The 22,700-nt window shown below is 30.0% G+C and overlaps 1 protein-coding gene across 4 annotated transcripts in view; it reads right to left on the bottom strand.

Annotated features, from left to right (window-relative positions):
- LOC106461784 (pre-mRNA 3' end processing protein WDR33-like) overlaps window positions 1-22,700 on the bottom strand; it is a 64,322-nt gene that overhangs the window by 14,190 nt on the left and 27,432 nt on the right. For all 4 annotated transcript variants that reach the window (XM_013921638.2, XM_022388850.1, XM_022388851.1 and 1 more), the window contains exons 5-8: window positions 20,817-20,912; window positions 15,532-15,683; window positions 5,967-6,064; window positions 1,093-1,219 (exon numbers count right to left, since the gene is read on the bottom strand). In XM_013921638.2, coding sequence (XP_013777092.1) covers window positions 1,093-1,219; window positions 5,967-6,064; window positions 15,532-15,683; window positions 20,817-20,912 — 473 coding nt within the window. The remainder of the gene's footprint in view (window positions 1-1,092; window positions 1,220-5,966; window positions 6,065-15,531; window positions 15,684-20,816; window positions 20,913-22,700) is intronic.

The raw sequence follows: 22,700 nt of genomic DNA, 5'->3' as shown, positions 1-22,700 counted from the left end.
CCCCCCAACTTTTAAGTAAATAATAACTAATTTTTACTATATATATATATATATATATATATAAACTCAGAACAAAAGAAAACACCTTTTTTCAAGAGCATGAGATACATTAGTGCTAACCCAGCATTTATATATTACATCATCGAATTCTATACTGTGTGTAGCGACACACTAATGTGTTGTGGCAAGTTGCTAAGGATGTTGCTAGAATTTCACCAAAGAAAGAATAATTAACAACATAAAAATAACTACCAAAAAAATATTACACGAGGCACCAGGGGTGTCACGCAAATCAAGATAAGTAGGTTAGGGTGTTGTCAGTGAAAAAAGTTTGAAAAACCACTGCTTTACATATTAACACATTAAAAATCATTAAAATATCCAATACAATTAAAAGTTTGTAACGAAAAAGTTCATAATCAGTTTACTTGAAAGAGTAATTACAACTATTTTTACATCTCCAATATATATGCTTTTGTGATACTAACTACAATTAAAATATCCACGAAAATTAACTTTGTTCATAAAGAAAAACAAAGTTCAAAATTAGCTCACTTTAAGAGTTATTGTAACTATTTTCAGGTTTCCAGTATGTATGTATGTATGTATGTATGCTTTTATGATACTGACTATAACTAAAATCAACAGATATGACAACAACACTCACTACATTAACAGATGCTCTGAACTAAATATTCTATTTACTGCACATTTGATGTGAAAAAAATTATGTGGATTTATAATTTGTTAAAATGATCATGATTGCTGATGGGACCAGTTTTACTGCATGGAACGTGCACTTAACTACTCCTAATCCGACCTGTACTTGTTATACAACAAGTCCATCTTAAAAACACTTGCATCAAATGTTCAATAAAAAATTTAGAATATTATGAAACCTTTCACTGTGAAGGAGGCATTCAAGAATTACATTTTAGTTCAGGGAAAGACCTTGTAATCCTCATATTTTCAACTTCATTATTTAGAAGAAATACAATACAGTTTTAAAATACTTAACATAAAAAGTTAAAAAGCATATGATTTAATAAAATGTCACATTCTCTTAGTACAAGTCAACTCATTAAGCCTTACAGTGTTGCAAGACTTTGTCCCATCTTTGGATCCCACAGTTTGATTGGTTGTTGGCTGTCTTTACTTCCTGATACAATCAATGCTTTTTGGGGATGCCAGTCAAGGCATTTCACATCTGCTCCATGTCCTAAAGATAAGAAATAAAATCTATTGCTATTTACAGATGTTGAAATTTATGATTTGGTTCTGTAACTGACACAACTAAATTGTTTAATTCTTTAAGCACCAACATCTGTAATATTCAATAACTGATTTCCTAACACAAATTCTGGTTATTAGTATTTTCTCTGTATATAAACATTCTTAAGACTTCTATTTGTAATTTGGAGGGGGGCAATTTGTCCTACATATTTAAGACCACATATACCATAAGTTAATAGATAAATTAAATTAGCCATTTTATATAGTGGTGTATCTTAATGTAAGTGCTGAAAATCCATCACAGCCACACAAATTTTGTATTGTACACATTTAGGGTGGTTTATTTAAGGTTTTATTTGAATATTAAGACAGCAAAAGGCATTAGGAGTTGAAACACTGTAGATTCAACTCCTAACCCTTAACTGATTTTTCCTTAGCTGCTATTTACAATTAATGTATGTGATAGCTTTAGAACTATTTATGTATATACAAATATATTACAAAAAACTCTAGAAAACCCTCTTAAGTTTTAACATTCTCACAAATAAGAACCTGTAACTGGTATACACTTTAGTAGGTTTTACAATTTCATACTCTCCATCATAAGCATTAATGGTTATTTTTATATACTATTTTCATTGTCAATAAAAATATCTTTGTATCTTGATTACGTGCATAATGTAAGTTCATACATATCCCACAGACTTCAATTAAAAGGTCCTCAACAAATAGATACAATATCTACTCATATATATTTGCATTAAGGACTCTCATAACATAAGTTTGTTTTTCTTGTCTATTATAATTTTGTGATTACATTGGATATATAATATTTTATTTTTCAGCTAATATTTTCATCTATAAAGTATTCTTGTACCTATTGGAGAAATTTAGATTTGATGACATGTAAAAATTATGAAAGTAAAATATAAAACCTGAATTTAAAAAAAATCGTACTGTTGATAATACATCGAAACATAAAGCTTCTAAAACCAACTAAATAAAGTACTTTGTAAATTGTTGTAGACTTTCAACATAAAACTTGCTGTAAATGTGTCAGTATAAAGGGTTTATAAACTTTTTCATACACTGCATTTGTTTGTATACTGAAACAAAGGAATGTCAATATATACAATTTTTTTCAAATTCAGCTACCTGCCACATATGGTATTACAAGATGCATATGATTCGTTTCCAACATCCTGTACACCACAGGGAAAATGAGCACCAGTTACCTTAGTTCTACATATCAGATTAGTATTGGTATTCTTAGACTGAACAGTACCTTATGTGCACATAGGTTAAATGACCAGGTTAGAAACCCCTAGCTGTCCCTAGTTTTGAACTACTGACCAGAGGGAAGATAGCCAGTGTGCTGCATCAACACCACAAAGGCTTATTCTGGTTTTTAAACTAAAATAATAACATTAACTCTAACCCATATAACACAATCACAGCTTAAAGTCCATTGACATCACATCATGAACCCCGGAGCTTCCAACACACAAACTACAAGGCCATGACAAGCCAAAATATATATCAGATTGGTAATGACCAAAAATGTCAATAGCAGTTTTTGAAAACATGTGAATATCATACGTTAATGTTATTAAATTTTTCAAACTGTATGGGAAAAAGTAGTGTCTCCACTGGACTTTTAAACATAAGATAAATCTAAGTTACTTTCACCATGATCAGTCTGCTTTTACATCCATGCTGTATCTAACTTTTATTTGATAATGCCTGCTGAAAAGCAACTGCGAATTAGTAATGTAAAAAAAAAAGTCTAAACACTCATATTACTGAATTTATCTTAAAATAATTTTTATGACTGCTTAAAAAATATCTATATATTTTGCAATGTCTCAGCCCTTTTGCTTAACTGTTATGTAAGGTATGTTGACAGTAATTACTTTCACAAAGATCAGGTACAATGTATAATAAAAATATTTTAATTCTTTGCTAAAATGTTTAGCAATGATATTTACGAATACAAGGTTCAATTTAAAAATTTTAGACTTTCAAAATAATATAGAAATCCAACAGCTAGCTTCACCATGAAATATTGATGATTCCAGGACTGTTGAATTTAAGATAAAGTATACAAAATCATCAAATTAACATATACCACTCAGTTTAAATTTCAACTTGTTCATATGCTTATTCAGTAATTCTACATTAAGGTCCTAATTAATTTTAACTGAAATGAATAATTTATTTTATTTTTGATTATTAACTACATTTATTTCTTTTTGAAGAAAATTAAAGAACTTAATTTCCCAAATTGGACCCACTCAAAAGTCAGAACAAAAAATGAATTAAAACTTGAAGTATTAATGAAATCTAGATCTCTGGGAAAAATTTGACTTAATAATGACAAAAGATTAATAGAATAAAATCTGTTTTCTAGTATGTTCTTCAAATGTCTGGGAAGAAGAACAGTGAAGTTTTAGGAAATAAAAAAAAAAACAGGATAAAAGAAAACACCATTCACAAGAACAATTTATATCAAAATTAGTTGGTTTGCCTGTTTTGAATCTTGCACAAAGCTACTTGAAGGCTATCTGCACTAGTTGTCCCTAATTTACAGTGACAGACTAGAGGGAATGCAGCTAATCAACACCATCCACCAACTCTTGGACTGCTCTTTTATAAAAAAAATATTGAGATTGACCGTCACATTATAATGCTCCAACAGTTGAAAGGGTGAGCGTATATTTGGTGATGGGGTTTTGAACTGTGACCCACAAATTGTGAGTCGAGACCTCTAACCACCAGGCCCAAAGTTCATTAAAAACTGTAAAATCAAATATAGGAGAGTATGAAGTTATCTTTATAAATTAGTGGTGTATTATTGCTTATACCTTAAAATCATCCAACCCCCCCAAATATGTGTAATATCGAACACATCACTTTGCTATCAACATGTTTATAAGGCCTTTAAGAAGGGGGAAAATAAAACCATGTACCATTCTGCCAGTTAGGAAATGTTAACAACTCGATTTTCCACAGATTATGCCTTTTTTTTAATAAATTGTTCCTAACTTTATTGTAACTGTACTTTATTTTATTTACAAAGTATGAGGGTTTAGCTTCTGTTACTGGCACATCTACAACTACAAGTCATTCCTACGTGTCATATTTGTATAGTTGTTGACGTTCCTTTAAAGTTAATAAATGAAATAGACAAAATTTCACCTTTGTTAATAAACAAATAGTTTTAATAACTACATTCAAAAAAGCAATTCTGAGTTGTTTGAACAATAATTCTCTAAATGTTCAAAACTGAGTAATTTTATATTGTAGTTTTCCATCTTAAGCATGCCTTTCATGTGTGATATAGCCATCATCCACGTCTTGAGATAAAAATCATAACTAAATCGTTTTGAAGCATAATGTTAAAGAACGGTATATTTCTTTTTCTCACTGTTAATGGAATCTATAGTACCACTATAACTTGTATTCAATCCTGGAAGTGTTAAAATGTGTTTTCAACACAAGTACTATGTAAAATTATTTTTCATACACACCTAATACACAAATGAGATTTAAGTATAATTCCCGCCTTTCCATCAATAGCATGTACAAAAATACTATTAAATATTTTCAGAAACATTACACCATTAAAAAGAAAATAAGTGATAATACAATCACATTTCATTGTTAAACACAAAGCCACAAAATGGATATAAAAACTCAATTTTTGGCATTCTAATTTCTCAGATTTGACACTGAGCCACTGGGAGGCCCCCACAATCCCATTGTTTAAGTCAATTTTTTGTACCAAACTAAAATCATGATCGATTTTTGTACAGTAAATCAACCTAGAAGTTAGAAACAATATGATTGGTTTAAATTAAATTAAAAATTAAATATTTTTTTTACTTAGAAAACAGTTGTTTTAGAATAAAAAATTAAATATTAGGCCAAATTTTTTGAAATAGAAAAATGTACATCTTTTGACCTAAAAATAAAAAAAATGGTTTTGTGCATCAAAATATTGTTTGTTTGTAATTAAGTACAAAGCTACACAATGGATTATCTGTGCTCTGCCCACCACCAATATCAAAACCCAGTTTCTAGCATTGTAAGCCCAAAGATCAGAATATTGAAAGTAAAATCCCCAACATAATATCACAGACTAATAATAATTGACTCCAAATTTTCAATTTTACTCCAACTACTTTGTATTGACCAATAATAATAAAGTATATTATTTAAGGTCCTATTAATCTCCGTTGAAACACTTGTGGGTATTTTCTTTAATTAAAAAAAAAGTTACATACTCATACATTTCAAACAGTTTATTTGGACTAAACCAAGTAATATTTTAAAAACAATGTTACTTTTACAGTCAATTTTTGGATGTTTTACAAGATAGAAATGGTTATTTATTAGATTGTACAATTAAGTTTCTACATTATACTAAACTATAGTTTGACCTCATGTTGTTAATCATAATGTGTGTACCGGTGACATCTTGTGCTCGGACTACCTGAAGAAACACTTTTCTTAATATTTAAACCTACGTCAATCGGCTCTTAAGGATGTTTAATGAAACTTCTGACTAATTGGCACTGGAATAGTGACAATGTATTGTAACAAGAAATATCTCTAGTGCAAATACTCTTTCAAGTAAGTTAAAGTCATAAGAATGCTTTTTGGCAACACAGTAATTAAGCTAAACCTCAATTAGCTGGTTGTAGCTCTTTATCCTCGCAATGATATCTTACCTCGTAAAATTTTCTCTTCATGGCACCTCAAAAAATCCCATATCCTCACAGTACCATCATCTGAGCATGTGGCAAACTTTGTGTCCATGGGACAAAAACTGTATGGGTGTAAAAAATTAAAGATGTTGTAGTTGGTAAAGAAAATGTGAGACCAAACACTGAATACTTTAAAAAAAAACCTTTATTATTCAACAATATCCAACATGATACACACATGGAGACACTTTAATACAGCTGTTAATATTTAAATAAAGCTCTAGGTAAATAACATTTAAATAACTTGAAAAAATAAACTGTATTTAAACAATAACAACAACAAATTAAAAAATATGTAATAACATTAAAAACAATTTACATTAAAGTAACTGACAAATTCCAAAATCCTGAGCTCGTAACTAGTGGCATCAGTTGAAAGTACTATCATCTGTATTTTGTCAAAAATGGAAATGTAGTTATTCTTCTTACTTTTTATCCTGAATTTAAAGTACCATATTAATACAGTTCATTGTTTTAATACCAAAAAAAAAAAAAGTTCAGTCAACTTCAGTGAATTTTACACTTAAGGCATTTAAATCAATATTTTCATATAGATACAAAATTTTTATATAACAATATCCAAAGTTCATGTATAATCTCTTTGTAATTACAGGCATAATGTATTGAATGGCCATAAATACTGTTGTTAAGACAGTAATAGACAAAACTCTGAAATACTGCACACATTTTCTCGTACTGATAAATACTAACCCAAGTCACTTTTGGTATGTTAGAAGGAAAACTTATACTTTCTGTTTAAAATAATTTCTGGATTTGACAGAATCAGGTCTGTATCACTATAAAAATACTTTAAAAAAATAATCTTTAATTGGCAGTTTCAAAATAAGTTTATTAATAAATTAAAGCTTTAAAACTTAAGACTTTCATTCTTTAACTAAAAAAATCATGGCACTATCATTATGCTATCCTTCAAATAGGTTATAGCCTATACAATTCAAAGAATTAAAAAATAGATAAGTTTGAAAGTAGTCTTGGAAAACTTAATACAAAACCCATAGAATACTCTTAAAGCAACATATCCTCTACCTAATTTATAAGAACAATTAATTCATTGTTGATTAAATGTAATAAACAATAGTGTAAGCTAAAAGTGAATGCTATTAATACTATAATTCTCCAGTTTCTTTCAATCCATATATCTAAAGTACAATCTAACACACACACACATATTTCTTACGGTGGTAGAAAGTAAACCACATAAATATACGGCTTATACAGTTGTCATAGTTTATATAGAAGCTAAAATTAACAAAAAGTTTAATACTTACATAGATTACAATGGTATTATGTGACAAAATATCTAGATAAAATGCAAGTTACAAAAAATCAAAGTTAGAGTTAAAACAAAGGCAAAAGCTGTGATGCAAGTTTTAACCTACATTAAAGGTTCAGAGGTTGACAATTGGAGGCTAACATTCGTTAAACAATCTAATAAACTTTTGACACAACTTAACCTGTTTTAACTCAATACAATGAAATTTTCGGTTTCTGATCTTTTGTAACTTCCATTTTATTTCAATTTTACATCTTAGCATTAACCACTAGAGCAAGTCTAATATATAAGTAATGTTCTATTTGTAAAGATAAACATCCTTTATTGTTTTGTCTACTAGTATAAAGTACAGTGGCTCAGTGAGTGTTGTTATGCTCTCAGAACATAAAATACATTTGTATCAAACTTTACCCATATATATATATATAGTGTACTTGTAGGAATGTGGTATGAAGTAGTTTGGAAAAATTAACAGTATGTGCATGAACCTAATGAACATTATATGCATATCCCTGCCATATCCAACCCACTCATCCCTTTATGACCAACATAAAACTACATTCTGTTAAATCACAGTTAAATAAAGTTTCCCCTTTAAAATGGGATAGTCAACCACATTGATAATTGCTCATCAGTTTATCAGTGCTTAAAAAAAATGGGTATAAAATGTGTAACACAGATCCAGGTCATTTGGTAAAAGACTTCTCAATGAAACACAGATCCATAAAATAAGCACTAAAGAGAGAAAAGCTAAAACGACATTTATTAAATCTCAGTTTTCTTCACTGAAAATAATATGTATAGAAAGGGCTCATTATTTCATACAAACATTCCAAGCCTTACTTCACAGATTTTCTTCCCATCTCATATGTGCATAACTCTCTTTTTTGTATTTTAAAAATGATCAAATGTTTTAAAAGAAACTATTCCACACTGCTATCTTTGCACTTCTTCTCTTTTCTCTGAAGATGCACATGCTAAAATGAACTATCTAATCAGCACCCCTGTGTTTATTGTAGCACTTTCACAATCATCTATGTAACTTTGTTTCATAGGTTTCATTTTTTTTTTAAACTTACTGCTTTTAAGTTGTGTTTTTTTAACATAGTGGGTGCTTTAAGCACTTTATCTTCCTTCATTAAGTTTGGCAGTGTTTATAACCATGAACATGTTCAGGAAAAACAACAACTGCAACTGAAAAGTGGAACATCTGAATATATCCAAAAGAAGTATGCACAAATTCACAAAAGTGGATCTATTCCTCATTTCTGGCTGGCTCTGACCCGAATAAACTGCTTTTTTTTTTCTCATTAGAACGTGTTACGTTATCTTTCTTAGGAATGTGTAACACCTGTTCATATAAAACGAGAGCATTTAGTATTGTCTATATTTATCTGAGTGTATGAATATTTTGTGTTGGAAAGGGCTAACATACCCTTCCCCAAAACAATTGTTTGATATCATTTTGCTATATACAAAACAATGTCCAAATGTGGTTCTGATATATGCCATTCCACCACAGCTGTGGCTAGGCTATGGTTGTTACGTAACTAACCAGTATGCATATTCAAAATCATTTTAATATAACACACTCAACCCTCTGTAATCTGAATTGTTATTAATGAAAATTATCCTTTATGATTATAGGTTTCAGTGACATAGAACTTTACAGATATAATTTGTTTCACTTTTAGATTGGTGTATCACTTACCCTGTATAGGTATTGGACAGAATTGGCTTTTGAATAGATGACAGGTCATTTGGTGTGTAAAAATTTTTTTTAGTCCAATGAAATCATAGATCCTGAGCTGTATAAAATTTTGTTGTTAAAACAGATTTCTACCTATATTTTGTCGTTACGATAATTGCAGTATATCGAGCTTCTAAAGTTGTGTTCATATAGGGTATTTAGAATTTCCAAGATGGCAATAAAAAACAAATGAATAGGGATCAGCCTGCAACAAGTTGTATCCCAGCCACAGTAAGCAAAGTGCAATGTCTTGTAGAAGATGAGAATCCACATACACAAAAGTCAGTGGAAAAAGCCAATCATGTAGCCAAGTTACAGCTTGAAACATAATCAGGAAGGATTTCTCACTGGAAAAGCAACACAAGTCAAGTGTACACAAGTTGCTTCCACTACATATCCATGCTTGAGAATGGCATGGGTATTCATGTGCTATTCCATATGAAAACAATGTTCAGTTACCAGATGCAGCTTCTAAGGACGTCTGCAATAGGATTGTTAAAAAGGCTGCCTGGAAAATATTCTTGTATACTATACAGATTATGAAAGGCATGCAGGAAGGCTTGACACGCTTTGGGGATGACATCTTTAAGACAGAGTTTTGAAATGGAAACTATGCTGCAGGGTTATTGTCAATATGCACAGTTATAAGATAGAGCATGACCAGATGTGGCAACATGGACTAATATATTGAGGCTCCAAGATAGTTTTACTATAACATACTCAACCTCTAAGTATAAAAAAGTGTCTTCACCATTAAAGGCAAGTTCATATGCCTTACACTGGAAGATACAAAGAAATGTCACACTAGATCAAAACTATATTTTTTGGTTTCAGAAAAAGTGCTTACAAAACTTATAAAAATCTACAGAAACATCATCCTCCATATTACAAAACATTTTCTTAAAAATTAAGCATAAATGTTGTAATCACGTAACCAAATGTGTTAATTTTTAATTAGCTATGACCGGATCTAATTGCTGTAAACTGTTAGATATGCTCTTTTTCAAGTTGAGCTAAGCAAACACAGGAAATAATACAGAACTATACAATTCTGTAATGACCACATGTGAATGACAACAACAAGTCTCAAAAGAAACACTGGTTTTCATTAATTGTTTAGTAGAAAAAGGTAAGTTCAAAAGAAGATTCAACAGTAAGGTTTATGGATCACTTTAAGTAGTTACACTATCTTTTGAAAGTAAGTTTACAAGTCTTGGCTCATACCTTAAATTACAGAAGAAAGTAAGTAGCTAAAACAATGACAAAAGTAATAAAGTGTTCTGTACTTCCTCACCTCAGTAATAAAAGAAGTGTCTTATTGATGTTCCCATTTCCCATCACATAAAGAACATTCTTAATGAATGCCAACTTTAAGATTACTGCTTAATTTGTAAATGTAACAAATTACAGAATAAGATTACTTGCCTTTAAGCCAGATTCACAACACACAGCAAAAGTTATAATACTGGGTGCTTGGTTTAAAAAGGGATGAATAGTGCTTAGAGGATGTGTATTAAAATGTTAACTTTTTTCCTTAAATTAATTTTAGGTATTTAAGTATTATTTGCAAAATGTTATTAATTAGAGCATTATTTTCTGAGATGAAGACTATATTTTATTTAAGATCAAACCCCTTAGTTATGTTCCATAGTTATCATATTTACTACCTTTAATACAGACACATTCTGTAGGTCATTAGATCATTATTTTCCCAGTTCTTTTGTTTAACTTTTATTTAATTATTTTCTTAAACTAAAGGGTTGTCTTTTTGATGTCATGATTTTTTGATTAAAGTATTTCTCTTACCTTCTTTGTTATATTTTAAAAACAGTGTGTGAATAACTTTTTTTTATATTTATTATGTTATTTAAAACAAAATATTTCACCTTAAGGAATATGAAACCTACCCTGTCTTCCAGTGGAGCCATGAAAAGTTAGAATAATCTAGTATTTTTTTAAATAGAGAATGTTAGAAACAGGTGGGAAGAGTATAATGATGACAGGGAAGAGGAACCAGCCTAGAAGTGGTAGAACCAAATAACCCAGACTAGGTTCACATTGCCACATATGATTCTTAACATTTTAATAATCTTCAGTTCAAGTTTGACATCTAACTTGGACCATTCTTTGAGATTAAAGTATACTGTTTTTGTCAATCGTATCTTTTTTTTTTCTACACTTGCTAACACTGCTGGTACTTGTTCCAATCCTTTATCTTCTGCTTTGATGTATATTCTGGAACTTCCTAAGATTGGTAAGTTACCACTTTTTAAAATTTTGTTGATGTTTAATCTGAACTTGCAGGAACCACCCTATATTAAAATTATATAATGTGGTTGACAGCACACTTTTCATAAACCAACAAACCAACTGTTTAGTTTTTTGTCAATTCAAGTTTCTCATTCCTAACTTCAGTATAAATTCTTCAAGATTTTGATATTTTCTTGAACATAACCCCATTCTGTTGCAGGATTTCCATTAACTTCTGTGGCTCTATCACCTAACATTTTAGGACGGAATATGCTCTCTCATTGCTCCAACTTCTTATAAAACCACCTTCGTTTCCCACTGAGGATTAATTCTAGCAGTACTTTTAAGATGTAACTCATCAAGCTGATATTCCTGGATTGGCCACTCCTTAGCCTTAAGTTTCTTTAGGATTGATACAAAAGACAGGCATTGTCCTCTATAAATTGAGTTTCAAATGCCCCTTCCCTTCAAAAATGGTGGTTAAATCTTGTCTATGCTGCAAGCTTTTCTATTTTTTAAACTTCCATTGGTTTCCTGTACTGTCTTTTGAAAAAAAAATCATTTGGAAGCATTTGAAATTTGGTCTTATAGATGAATGATAAAGATTAGTTATAGAGAGAGAGAGAAAAACTAATGAGGAAGCAGTGGAATGTGCAAAGACAAAAGAAAAACTGTTAGACATAAGCAGGAAACATGCTACTTTGGGCATATTTGAAGAGAATGGTAGAGATTCTGATCATGAAGTCAAATGATAAACAGCTGAAGGCAGACAAATTCACATTCATGAAGTCAAATGATAAACAGCTGAAGGCAGACAAATTCACATGACTCAAAGATATTAGAAAATGGTTTACGTGATTGTATTTCATCTTTTGACCTGGTTATTCAGGTAGCACTTTTATAATCAATTGTTACATTTGATGACAAATATTTTAAGTTGTTTTAGTATCACATTTTTATAATTTTCAACAAAGTCTAATATAGAAAGGGTAATAGGTTCAGCTTACTACTTAGGTATTTAATAAAAGCTTAAGACTTTTTTGAATATATATAATAGAGCTTATGCATGCTAAGAGTGAGTCTGGTAACAACTGTTCAACAGTTGTTTAATAATACCATTTTTGTAGGCTATTTTAACATGGGTTGTATATGTTTGTTTCATTATTGACATGCTTTTAGATGAGTGGGGTGAATTCATTTCTGGTGTCTTCTCCAATTATGAGCTTTGATGGCTATACTTCTCCAGTGTTTTCTCTTTCTCACTGTCAGCACAAACTTTCTTAATTCAAGCTTCTCATCTCCATTCCTGTATAGAAGACCTATCCGGAGTGGCTAGGTAAGGAATAGGATAGGTTCATGTATGTTGTTTCTCTTATATAGTTATGAATTATTAATAACTATACAGCTATTCCAGTGTGCATACACACATGAGAAATAGCATTAAATCTAAGCCATTGTCCTAAAAAATACCTAGATATAATCAACCGCATGCAAAAAGCAATGCTTCAACTATAACAGGACAGATGATTCACAGGAGTCAAAGAAGACTGCAACAAGTGTAGAATCACTAAAAGAGAAATTTGAAAACTAGAAAAATCAAGAATGTTCTCCTCATTGAAAACAAAAGACAAGCCAAAAATATTTGGGAACATAAATTAGCACTCTGGCAGTAACAGACTTGAATTCAACTTTTAATGATACACAGATTAGAATAGCAGCTCATGTTCAAACAGTTGCACAGTTTATGCATATAGGCTTGGAGATTTTGACCAACCGTGTAACCACTTTGTAGCCATAGAACTATAAATACTATAACTCTGAATTTACTAAGTGTATCTTCCTGACACTTGGTGAGCTTTTAGCACACAATAGAAGTCTGTTGTACTCAAAGTCAGATTTTTTAATACAATACTTTTACTAAAGATCTGTTCAATAATTTACAAAATTAGTAAGACTCTGACTAGTCTGAATGCAAGGTGATTTTAATGTTAAGAATAAAAATACTTTTTCATCTTACTATTTTCATATTTCATTTGCCTAACCCCTAGAACTTGCTAAATGAATTTATTTTTCAGTAAAACTTGTATTATTTCCTCTACCCTAACTGTAATCAGTAATGAAGGATAAAATGAAAAGGTTGAAAAATATAAAATAAATCTGAATTACACTTTTTTCTCTCTAGAATGACTGCATATTGTAAGACTGTTAAATATTACTTTTTTTTACAGCAAAATCTAAAAATTTTCAAATCTTGATTCCTTTACAGCTGTACTTGACCTTCTTATGAGTATATCAAAAGCTATTTTATCACAGTAGGACAGCTTTGTGTAAACAATTAACAGAGTTATAGCATGCACGGTCAAATTACAATCACGTCTCGTGATGTGTGCATGCAAAAATAAGAGTATCATAAGTAACTTTTTCTTGATAAAAGTTTTCTTTTATAATCTAACAAGTTATAAATCTTTACATTTTAGTTATTTTTATAATAAATAAAAATATACATAAAAAACAATAAATTTAGTACTCATGTCTGAAGTTCAAGCCTTTTGCTCCCAACTACTGAAGCACTGTAAGCCTACTTTTTTCCAACAAAGTTGGCATTACGAATTTAAATTTTTTTTATTTGCAATATGCAATTCAAAAAACAAATTATCATCATGTATGACATCCTAACACTACTATTATTTAAATGGCTTTCTAACCATATTATAAATTTATTAAAAATTTTCATTAGTTGGTTGAGACAAACACTACAAAGATAAAACGATGAACTGGTTAACAACATTACTTGAAAGACAGAGTATGATAGGAGGGTTGTGGCATCTGGAATTGACTTTCTTGTATATCTCATTACAGCAAGAAACTTGGAGAGGATATAAATTTACACTACAGTTTAGCAATATCCATAGTATGAGTGTATAATTTATGCTAAATTCAGATTACATATGGATAGAAGGAAAGTCTAAAATGGACAATTTGAAGTGCAAGTGTCATGTGATACATAAAATTTACTTAAATACCTCCTTTCGAAATTAACTGTAATGAATGGGTTAACCATATACATATGATGGGGTAAAAGTGTGCATGTCATAACCTTTTTACAGAGTTACATTCAAAACGTAATCTTCTTTTTATATATATATATCAGTATATGTCATTAACCTTGAAATCAAAACATGGTTTATAATGCAAATTTGAATATTACATAAGTGTTAATTTCCTGGGAAATATATTTCTAAGCCACAGTTATAGGGTTAAGTCTGACAAAACCACAGACAGACAGGATGATTTATGTATCTTCTACATAAACAGAAATTTTTTCTTCTTTTAGAAATTAAGTATTTTATGACTCATTACTCAGAAAAAACACTAAATGAAAAACACGATAATTATTAAATCTCTCATGAAATATACAAAACCAAGTTAAGGTTTTGATGATTAATGCACTGAAATCCCAAAGCTATCATCAGTATATTCAAATAGTAACCTACCAGTGGCTGAGGAAATACTAACAACAAGCAGTACAGTTTGTGCTTAATAAATATACCTTCAGTCAGTGTACAAAATATTCCTTACTGTATAAAATATTGGTAAAAACAAAAATACCTTACAAACTTATATACATATATTTATTTCAACACTAAAACTGGATAAAGATATGCATTCCTTAGGTTTGGAATCCTTTACACTTATTTCTGTGTATATTTAATAAGATAAGGAGGGTAAATAGTTTTTTAAGTTTAAAAAACTTACATGACTGTATAGATAAATTATAACAACAAATGTGAAGTCTTAAAAATAAATTCATACATTTCTGAAACCTACTCTCATGACTTTATTGTATCAAAAACATCTAAGAAAAATCTTATTTTCACTGAATGCACCAACTCTTATTTGTGGGCAGATTGGTTTTATTTCCGAGATGTTTGAAACTGTTCGTAGAAGTAGTTAATATGAACTCCTGTTATTTCTCAGATTTATAGTTGTGTTTTAAGAAATGTCAACATTTTATTTTTTTATCTAATATTGTTTCAGTGGCATGAGATATGAAATTATGATACAGACCATGAAACACTATACAAATCCTCAAACACCAACACCAAAAAATGAAGTTATGAAACATAAGGGTAAAAGATAAAACTGAGAGGAGACAGAAACCATGGTCCGTTAGTTCACTGTTACCAGCTGTCTGATAATGGACTATAAATGGCCTTGGGGTCCAGGATTCCCACCTTATTCCACGTAAAGGTTCCTTGTGAGCTTGGAACATTTTGACATTATTCATGTTGCTCTGCCAGTATTTGACGTAGCCTGCATGGTCTCCTGTGACCATCCAAACATCACTGTGACTCCACATCATACACCTCACTGGAGAGTCATGAGCCTGTTATGAGGAGCAGAAAAACATGAAACAAAACTATTTAGTAAACAGCTTCATATATATTTTTAATATATTTTTTTCTTTTGAAAATACACTGTTAAAAGAAAAACAAAAATAAAAATGCAGTGGGCAACATTAATATGGAACAAATCTAACATACTACAGGCTTGGTATGGCAGGTAGTTCACATAAGCTAATGAAAGAAAACAAGATCCAGGACAAAACTATCACTTTTAAGGACTTAATTTAATTATTTTAACATAACATGAACTCCACTAAAATAAATAACTAATGGTTTAATATATTTTATAAATAAATACCTGCAGTAAAAGCTGTGAAAATGTTCTAATAATAGCAGTAACACCTCAGTTACCAAAAATCCAAAAAAAAACAAAGAAAAAAGATTGAATTAAGTTATTAATACAAATTCTAAGTGATTGACTGCATTACTAAACAAAGCATAAGGAAATTCTTTGTCATTTACAGTCCCCTCCCTTTAGTGTACTTCAATTTTTCTGAACTTCTGTTTAATAACAAGTGATAAAGCCTTGTGTTTTTCACCCAAATACTGTGCTTTGGCCAAGAGCTGTAACCAAAAGAAAATAATATTTAACAAAGATATTTTTTCAACTTGCCAACAGGACAAGTTAACTGAACATATAACATGTTACTGCCTTAGCCACACAAACAAAGCAGATTCACATACACATTGTCACTGTGAACACTCTCACACTGTTGTGCACATTACAAATTTGCATATCTCATGGTTTTACAACACAATTACATTTCATTCTTTTAAACATTTTGTCAGTTTATTCTCCAATTTCAACTAACAAAGAACTGGAAACAATGGGCCAATAAGTCCTTTATATTTCAATGTGGTTTACAGCCAAAATGTTTTCTTGTATGATAATGCAAATCAATGTTTAACCCTATCACCAAAGATATCCTTTACTGCACATGACACAAGGTTTTGGTGTCTTACATTCAAAATTTTATTAAACGACTTTTTATTTATGTTATACCAATTAGAATAGCATAAAATCTTAGCTAATAATCCATATTTTAATGGTATACAAGTTTTATGTTCTTTATTCTATAAGGTAATATTTAAAAAAATCCCGAATTTCCACTAGTGTGACATTTTTTTAGCAGTCATCATCCCTATTTTATCCACAACCCCTCAAAAAAGTATGAAATTAAACATAAATTACCCTCTATAAAATCGTTATTGCTGAGACAAACCACAATTTTTATAGTCTATTGAATTATAGCTATTGAACAGAAAATCAAACCCCCTCCTGTCATATCCTCTCTTTCAGAATTCATTGATAGTTCTCTCTTACATTTAATTATATATATATTACCTATAACCAACAGAAATTCAAGGTTTTCATCTATCAAATGACATATTGTATTACATTATGTACAGAACAGTTAGATGTCAATTTCACTCAGAGTACCAACATCGTTCCTGTGAGAAAGCTCACAACTAGCTTGGATGAATTTGTTATGACTCTTGTTGCATAGTTAGAAAGCCAGAACAATTTTGAGAGGTAAGTGAATTTGTCTACTTTTGCATTAAAATAATTACTATAAAAATTTTTTCTTAACTGTCCTCAATAATCAAGAGCAAGAAAAAAGAAGATTTTAAAAATAGGGATCTTTTTAGGTTTGTTAAGATTAGGTAAAATAAGTAATAATAATAATAATATAATTAAAATGGTTCAGGAGTCACAGATGCAAGCAGCTTGTGGGTAATGTAATTCAATAATGTAACGTGAGCTGCACGTTTCCCCAAGTTATTTACAACTTATAATGGCACAGATAGTGGTTAGACACATTTCAAAAGGCAGTAAAACAATAATATTTAATTATAAGTATATGCATACTGTTACGAACTTAGAGCTACTTAAGAAAAACAAATGTAGTTTCATGTTACAATCTGAAGTCATTCTAGAAAGAAATAAAGTGCAATTTAGGTTTATTTCGATTTTTTTTGGTTATTACAAATTCCGTCAAATTGAATGATCACGTTTTGAGATAGAGTAAAGAAAATTACAGATAAACTATAAAGTTTTAGTGTAAAAAACGTTTGAAATGCGTTTAAGAGGTTTTAGGGATTACGAAAAGGAAATTTGAGATTTTTGTGATGAGGAAAAGTATTTTTCATTTTAACATGAAAATTACTTTTTACATAGACTATTCAAAACAAATAATCAATATATTCATGGACAAATATTTATTTTATTAAAAATACTTCACTAATACAAGAAAAGACTTATAATACTAACTGAAAGACTGCCAAATTTTGTGAAAATATACACACTATATTGAAAGTTAGAAGTATTAAATCTATAAAGACTTTAAATGAGTACAAAGATGTCACATGGTCTGTTAAATTGACCAAGCCTGTGTTGATAGAGTTAAACATTTTTAAAACAATAATTGTTCAGAATAATTTTATATGTTGCCAAAGTTCTAGCGTGTTTACGTCATTACAGCATAAAATGATTACAGAGTAAAACCACGAACCAATTTTTCTAAAAATTCATTTTATGTGTGAAAGAAAAAATGCTAAGAACACAAAGAAGAAAAAAAAAAGGATTCTTCCCAAAATGTCACTAAAATTTCCAAGCCTAGATCAATCACTGTATAAATAATAGGTAACCTAATCAGGTACAAGCTGATGGGCTGTCATTAATGGCAAATATTTGACTATTCCAAGCATGGCACTTAGGTTTATAATACTCATTCTATTATATTGTTATTGTTTGAATTTGCATTTCTTTCTCTCCCTTTTTAACTAATTTTGGACAATAACTGGTGAATTTGATAATTATTTTGAAGCGTTTATACTGAAAATGGAATAAAGAAAATTCTGAAACATCCATATTCTTTAGCTCATAAAAAAAAAAATGTATAATTTCAAGTTCCCACTAATTAAGTCTCGTGCTTATTTTACAATATAATTTCAAAAACAGTCATGTGACACCCCTATTCACTTGCAGCTAGGGATTCATAGTTCAGAGCCTGTTATTGATTGGTGTTGTTGTATTTCATAGAGACTATTTTTGGTGAAATGGATAAACACAATGATATGACTTGTTGTGGGTGCAATTATGTCACACTTTCAGCCTTGAAAAATTAGTTTACAAAATTCCATGACTTCCCAGGATTTCATGAATTGTGTGAAAAGGGAAAAATTATTGAACATGCTTGCCCACCTAGATATCCAACTCAACTTCAACAATCTTGTTTCACAATTTTTGTTTGGCAAAATTCCAGCCGGGAGCTTGACTCTAATTTGTCAAGCCCCTGCTGTAGAAAACGGGTGAATCATCTGAACATACCCAAACCAACATAACTTAGGTAACTAGGTATTTATTCTTTCATGTTTTATTTAATTATACGTATTTACTGGTTATATTCTTTTTCATCATTCATCAAATTTTTCTGTCCAAAATTTAAAATAAGGGCTTAAACCACCCTCGAGAAGAACATCCCTAACAATCTGCATACAGTAAAAACTCTCACCCCATCTCCTTTTATATTAACTCCATTTCATAAATTCTCACATGTGAATCATTAGATACCTGTGTTTTTTGTAAGTAACAAAATAACCTTATATAAAATGAAAATAAATGGTAAGAATGAAATAAACTTAAATCGAGAAAAACGAAAATAAATAAAAGGATAAAAAGAAACAATAATCGTACCTTGTATTCTTGTGTTCATTACGCTCAAAAATGTTTAAATGTACTGCTACTTAGTATCATGACAAATTTTACAGTGGAAATGTTTCTTTTAAGCAATTAAACATATCTACTTGAAAGCTGATAACAAAGTATCCTTATCTATTAAACTTTTATAAGGTTCTATGTGTAGATAATCAAATTTAAAATGTGTTTTTCTTGTGTATGTAATAAATATAAAATATTCTATGGATAAAACAAGATACCAAAACTAGCTGAAAATAAAATGGAAAAAAGATTTTCAGAGGAAGCTATGAATTATTAAAGTTTATTTTTCCTTAATAGTTGTGCATTATCTTTGATGATTGGCAATTGATAGGTAAGGAACTCTCTCTGAAAATGTTTTTTTTTCTTGAAAGAGAACTGTTTTATTATCATAATTGGTGATTGGAGACAATAAAACATTTTGCTGAGAAATAAAGGTGTTCCTGATGGTTTTTAATGATAATCCAAACTTTAATGTGTTATTGGCAGAAAGCTCAACTGCCATAATTGAGGTCCAATATAAACCTTTTCAAAACCAAGGCTACCTGTCAAAGAAGTTGGTTTTCATTCTTTGTTCATGCATTTGGCACTGACCCAGTTAAACGCAAATCAAACTGGCAATTAACCCAGCCTAGAATACAAACCGATTTTATAAGGATGAGTTTAAGCATAAACCTGTTCATATATTGTTTGTTCACTCTTTGCTCAGGTAGCTCTTCAACACAAAAAAGTTAGTAAAATAGCATAATTCTAATACTTTCCAGCACTTCACCTAACTTTTTCTATTTTACTTCCCATATTACACAATAAATTCTTTAATAAATAACTTCTATTGCCCATAATAATACAAATTAAATTATACTGCACTTAAGATGGTATTTTCTTCAAAGGCAAAAGATATAATTTGGGAGGGTACATTTGTTTAGACAGGTAAAAATTTACCTTCATCCATCATACATGAGAGGTGATTTTTAAAGTTAATGTTGAGTCCTGAACTGTCCTACCCATGCAACATATGAACAACCTGATGCAATTATAATCACAATATACCAAAGAACAGTTATTTTAGTTTGTTAAATAGTTACTGGTCATTTGATGCTAAGCCTTACTGATACATTCCTGTTGAATAAACAGTACAGAATTACACAAGTTTATAAAAGCATACAATACAAACAAATCACATGTTATTTGCAATGTCTGATCACAGATGTCAGTTCAGATTAAAAAAAAAAAAAGAGTAGGTATATATATATATATTCTGTTCTTAAGTAACAGGTTCTCCAACCACTAACTTGACACGAGTTATTTCTAAAGTTTTATCAGACTTTATAAGTTATGCATTGCTGAAACTTGTAGTTTAAGTTAAATAGCCACTGTCTACTATAAACATCAATACCTGAAGAATAGTTTCAAAGTTGAAAGTTAAGCCATTCCAGAGCGTGAACTCACCACTGGAGGCACCTGTGACCAAACGCCGTCCTTCTGGAGTCCACTGCAAAACAAAAAGCAGCATAAATAATGAAAAGCTGTCAATGATAAGTACTATATACTTCCATTCTCAACACTCCAAAAACTCTCCAAATCTTATACACATCAAATACCAGTTCATTCTCATATAAATAAGAGATTTAAATTAGTAGTCAAATAAATCATAATTTAAAAAAAAACTATAAATTTTACAGTCAATATTTCTTGAAAGATTAAAAAATTTGAGTAGCCACAAGAGATAAATAGAAGTGAAAAATAATAACTGACTAAAAGCAAAGTGTAAAGGATTGGACATAGTTTCTTTTATTCACAAAAACACTAAGCAAAACTATCCCATCACATGGCCCATAAAGCATGGCAAAAGAATGTTTGAAAACATCTGCGAACATGAAGCTTAATATGAAATAAAAAGACATTTAAAAAAGGAAAATAGAGAGGGGGGGGGGTACAACATCTGGATGTGTACAAGAAAAAACCCTTCAATCCCTTCACCTTCTCAAAAGAAAATTATATAACATACTTCTTATCCCTATGTGGATTGGTTCAGTCCAGTGGACACATTAATGAAAAATTAATGTGTACTATAATTCCTAATTTACTAAGTGTATCTTCATGAAATTTGATAAGCTTTTAGTAAACATTAAAAGTATGCTTACATTAAAAAAATAATTTTTAATAAAGTATTTTTGCTGAAGATTTGTCTATGATTTTACTAAGCCAGTCTGACTCAGACTCTTTAACTGTCTGTAGATTCAAATTAATTATCTTTACAATTGTAACTGTTAACCTTTTAACACCTGTTTTATTTTTATGTTATGGTTTTATTGCCAGAATTTGTACCGATTAAGCAGTTTATCCCTCCATGAAAAGCAATAAATCACAGCAGAAACCTATTACCTGTTTCTTGAAAACACCACAAGCTGAGTTCGACCTGTGTTATCTCTTCACTCATAGAATAATTGGGCTGGGTCTTACTTTTTTTTTTTCACTAAGTTGGTTGCTCATATAAACATTCATGTAACTTTTAAATAAGCATCTTAAAATTATCAGTTGCTGGAATAGATTTATCTGGCTTTCTAAGTATGCTATAAATAGGTTAAAAATTCCTACTTGGTGTTTGGAGTAAGATAATAGCCTTTGCAACAAAGAAAAATACTGTTGACCATCTGTGTGCACCCCCCAAAAATAAATAATTATATAACAAAAGAGGAGAATTTGCTCTTCCTATTAGTCATAAGTATGTCCATTAGCCATGTAAAGGCGACACTTGGACCAGCCATACTTAAATCTTATATATAACCCTGAAAAGTTTGAGACATACACAAAAATATCAGGCTCACATGCAAAGGGTTAAAAGAAGTGAGGAAAAGACAAAATAAAAGATGACTGGAATGCAGAAATATATTTATAAAACTTCATAGAAAAACAGAAATTGAAGAAAAATTAAGAAATTAAAAGACTGAATAAATCCAGGTGAATATCAAGAAATACGTGAATTTTATATAGCAACAACAGTGGAAACAAAAGCAAGAATTTTGGAAATAATAAACCAAGTACGGAAAAATACAGTGTACCCATAAAATGGAGAAAATGTGAAATTTATCCAATATACAAATCAAGAGAGAGAGAAAAATAAACTACAGAGAAATAAAGCTACCGATTACATTACATAAAACTCAAACAAGTATAGAAGACTAAAGATAATACAAGACACACACACACACACACACACACACATATATATATATATATATATATATATATATATATATATATATATATATTAGAGAGA

This window comes from Limulus polyphemus, unplaced genomic scaffold (assembly GCF_000517525.1).
Source record: "Limulus polyphemus unplaced genomic scaffold, Limulus_polyphemus-2.1.2 Scaffold1031, whole genome shotgun sequence".
Taxonomy (NCBI): Eukaryota; Metazoa; Arthropoda; class Merostomata; order Xiphosura; family Limulidae; genus Limulus; species Limulus polyphemus.
This window is presented reverse-complemented; position numbering and strand designations above follow the sequence as displayed.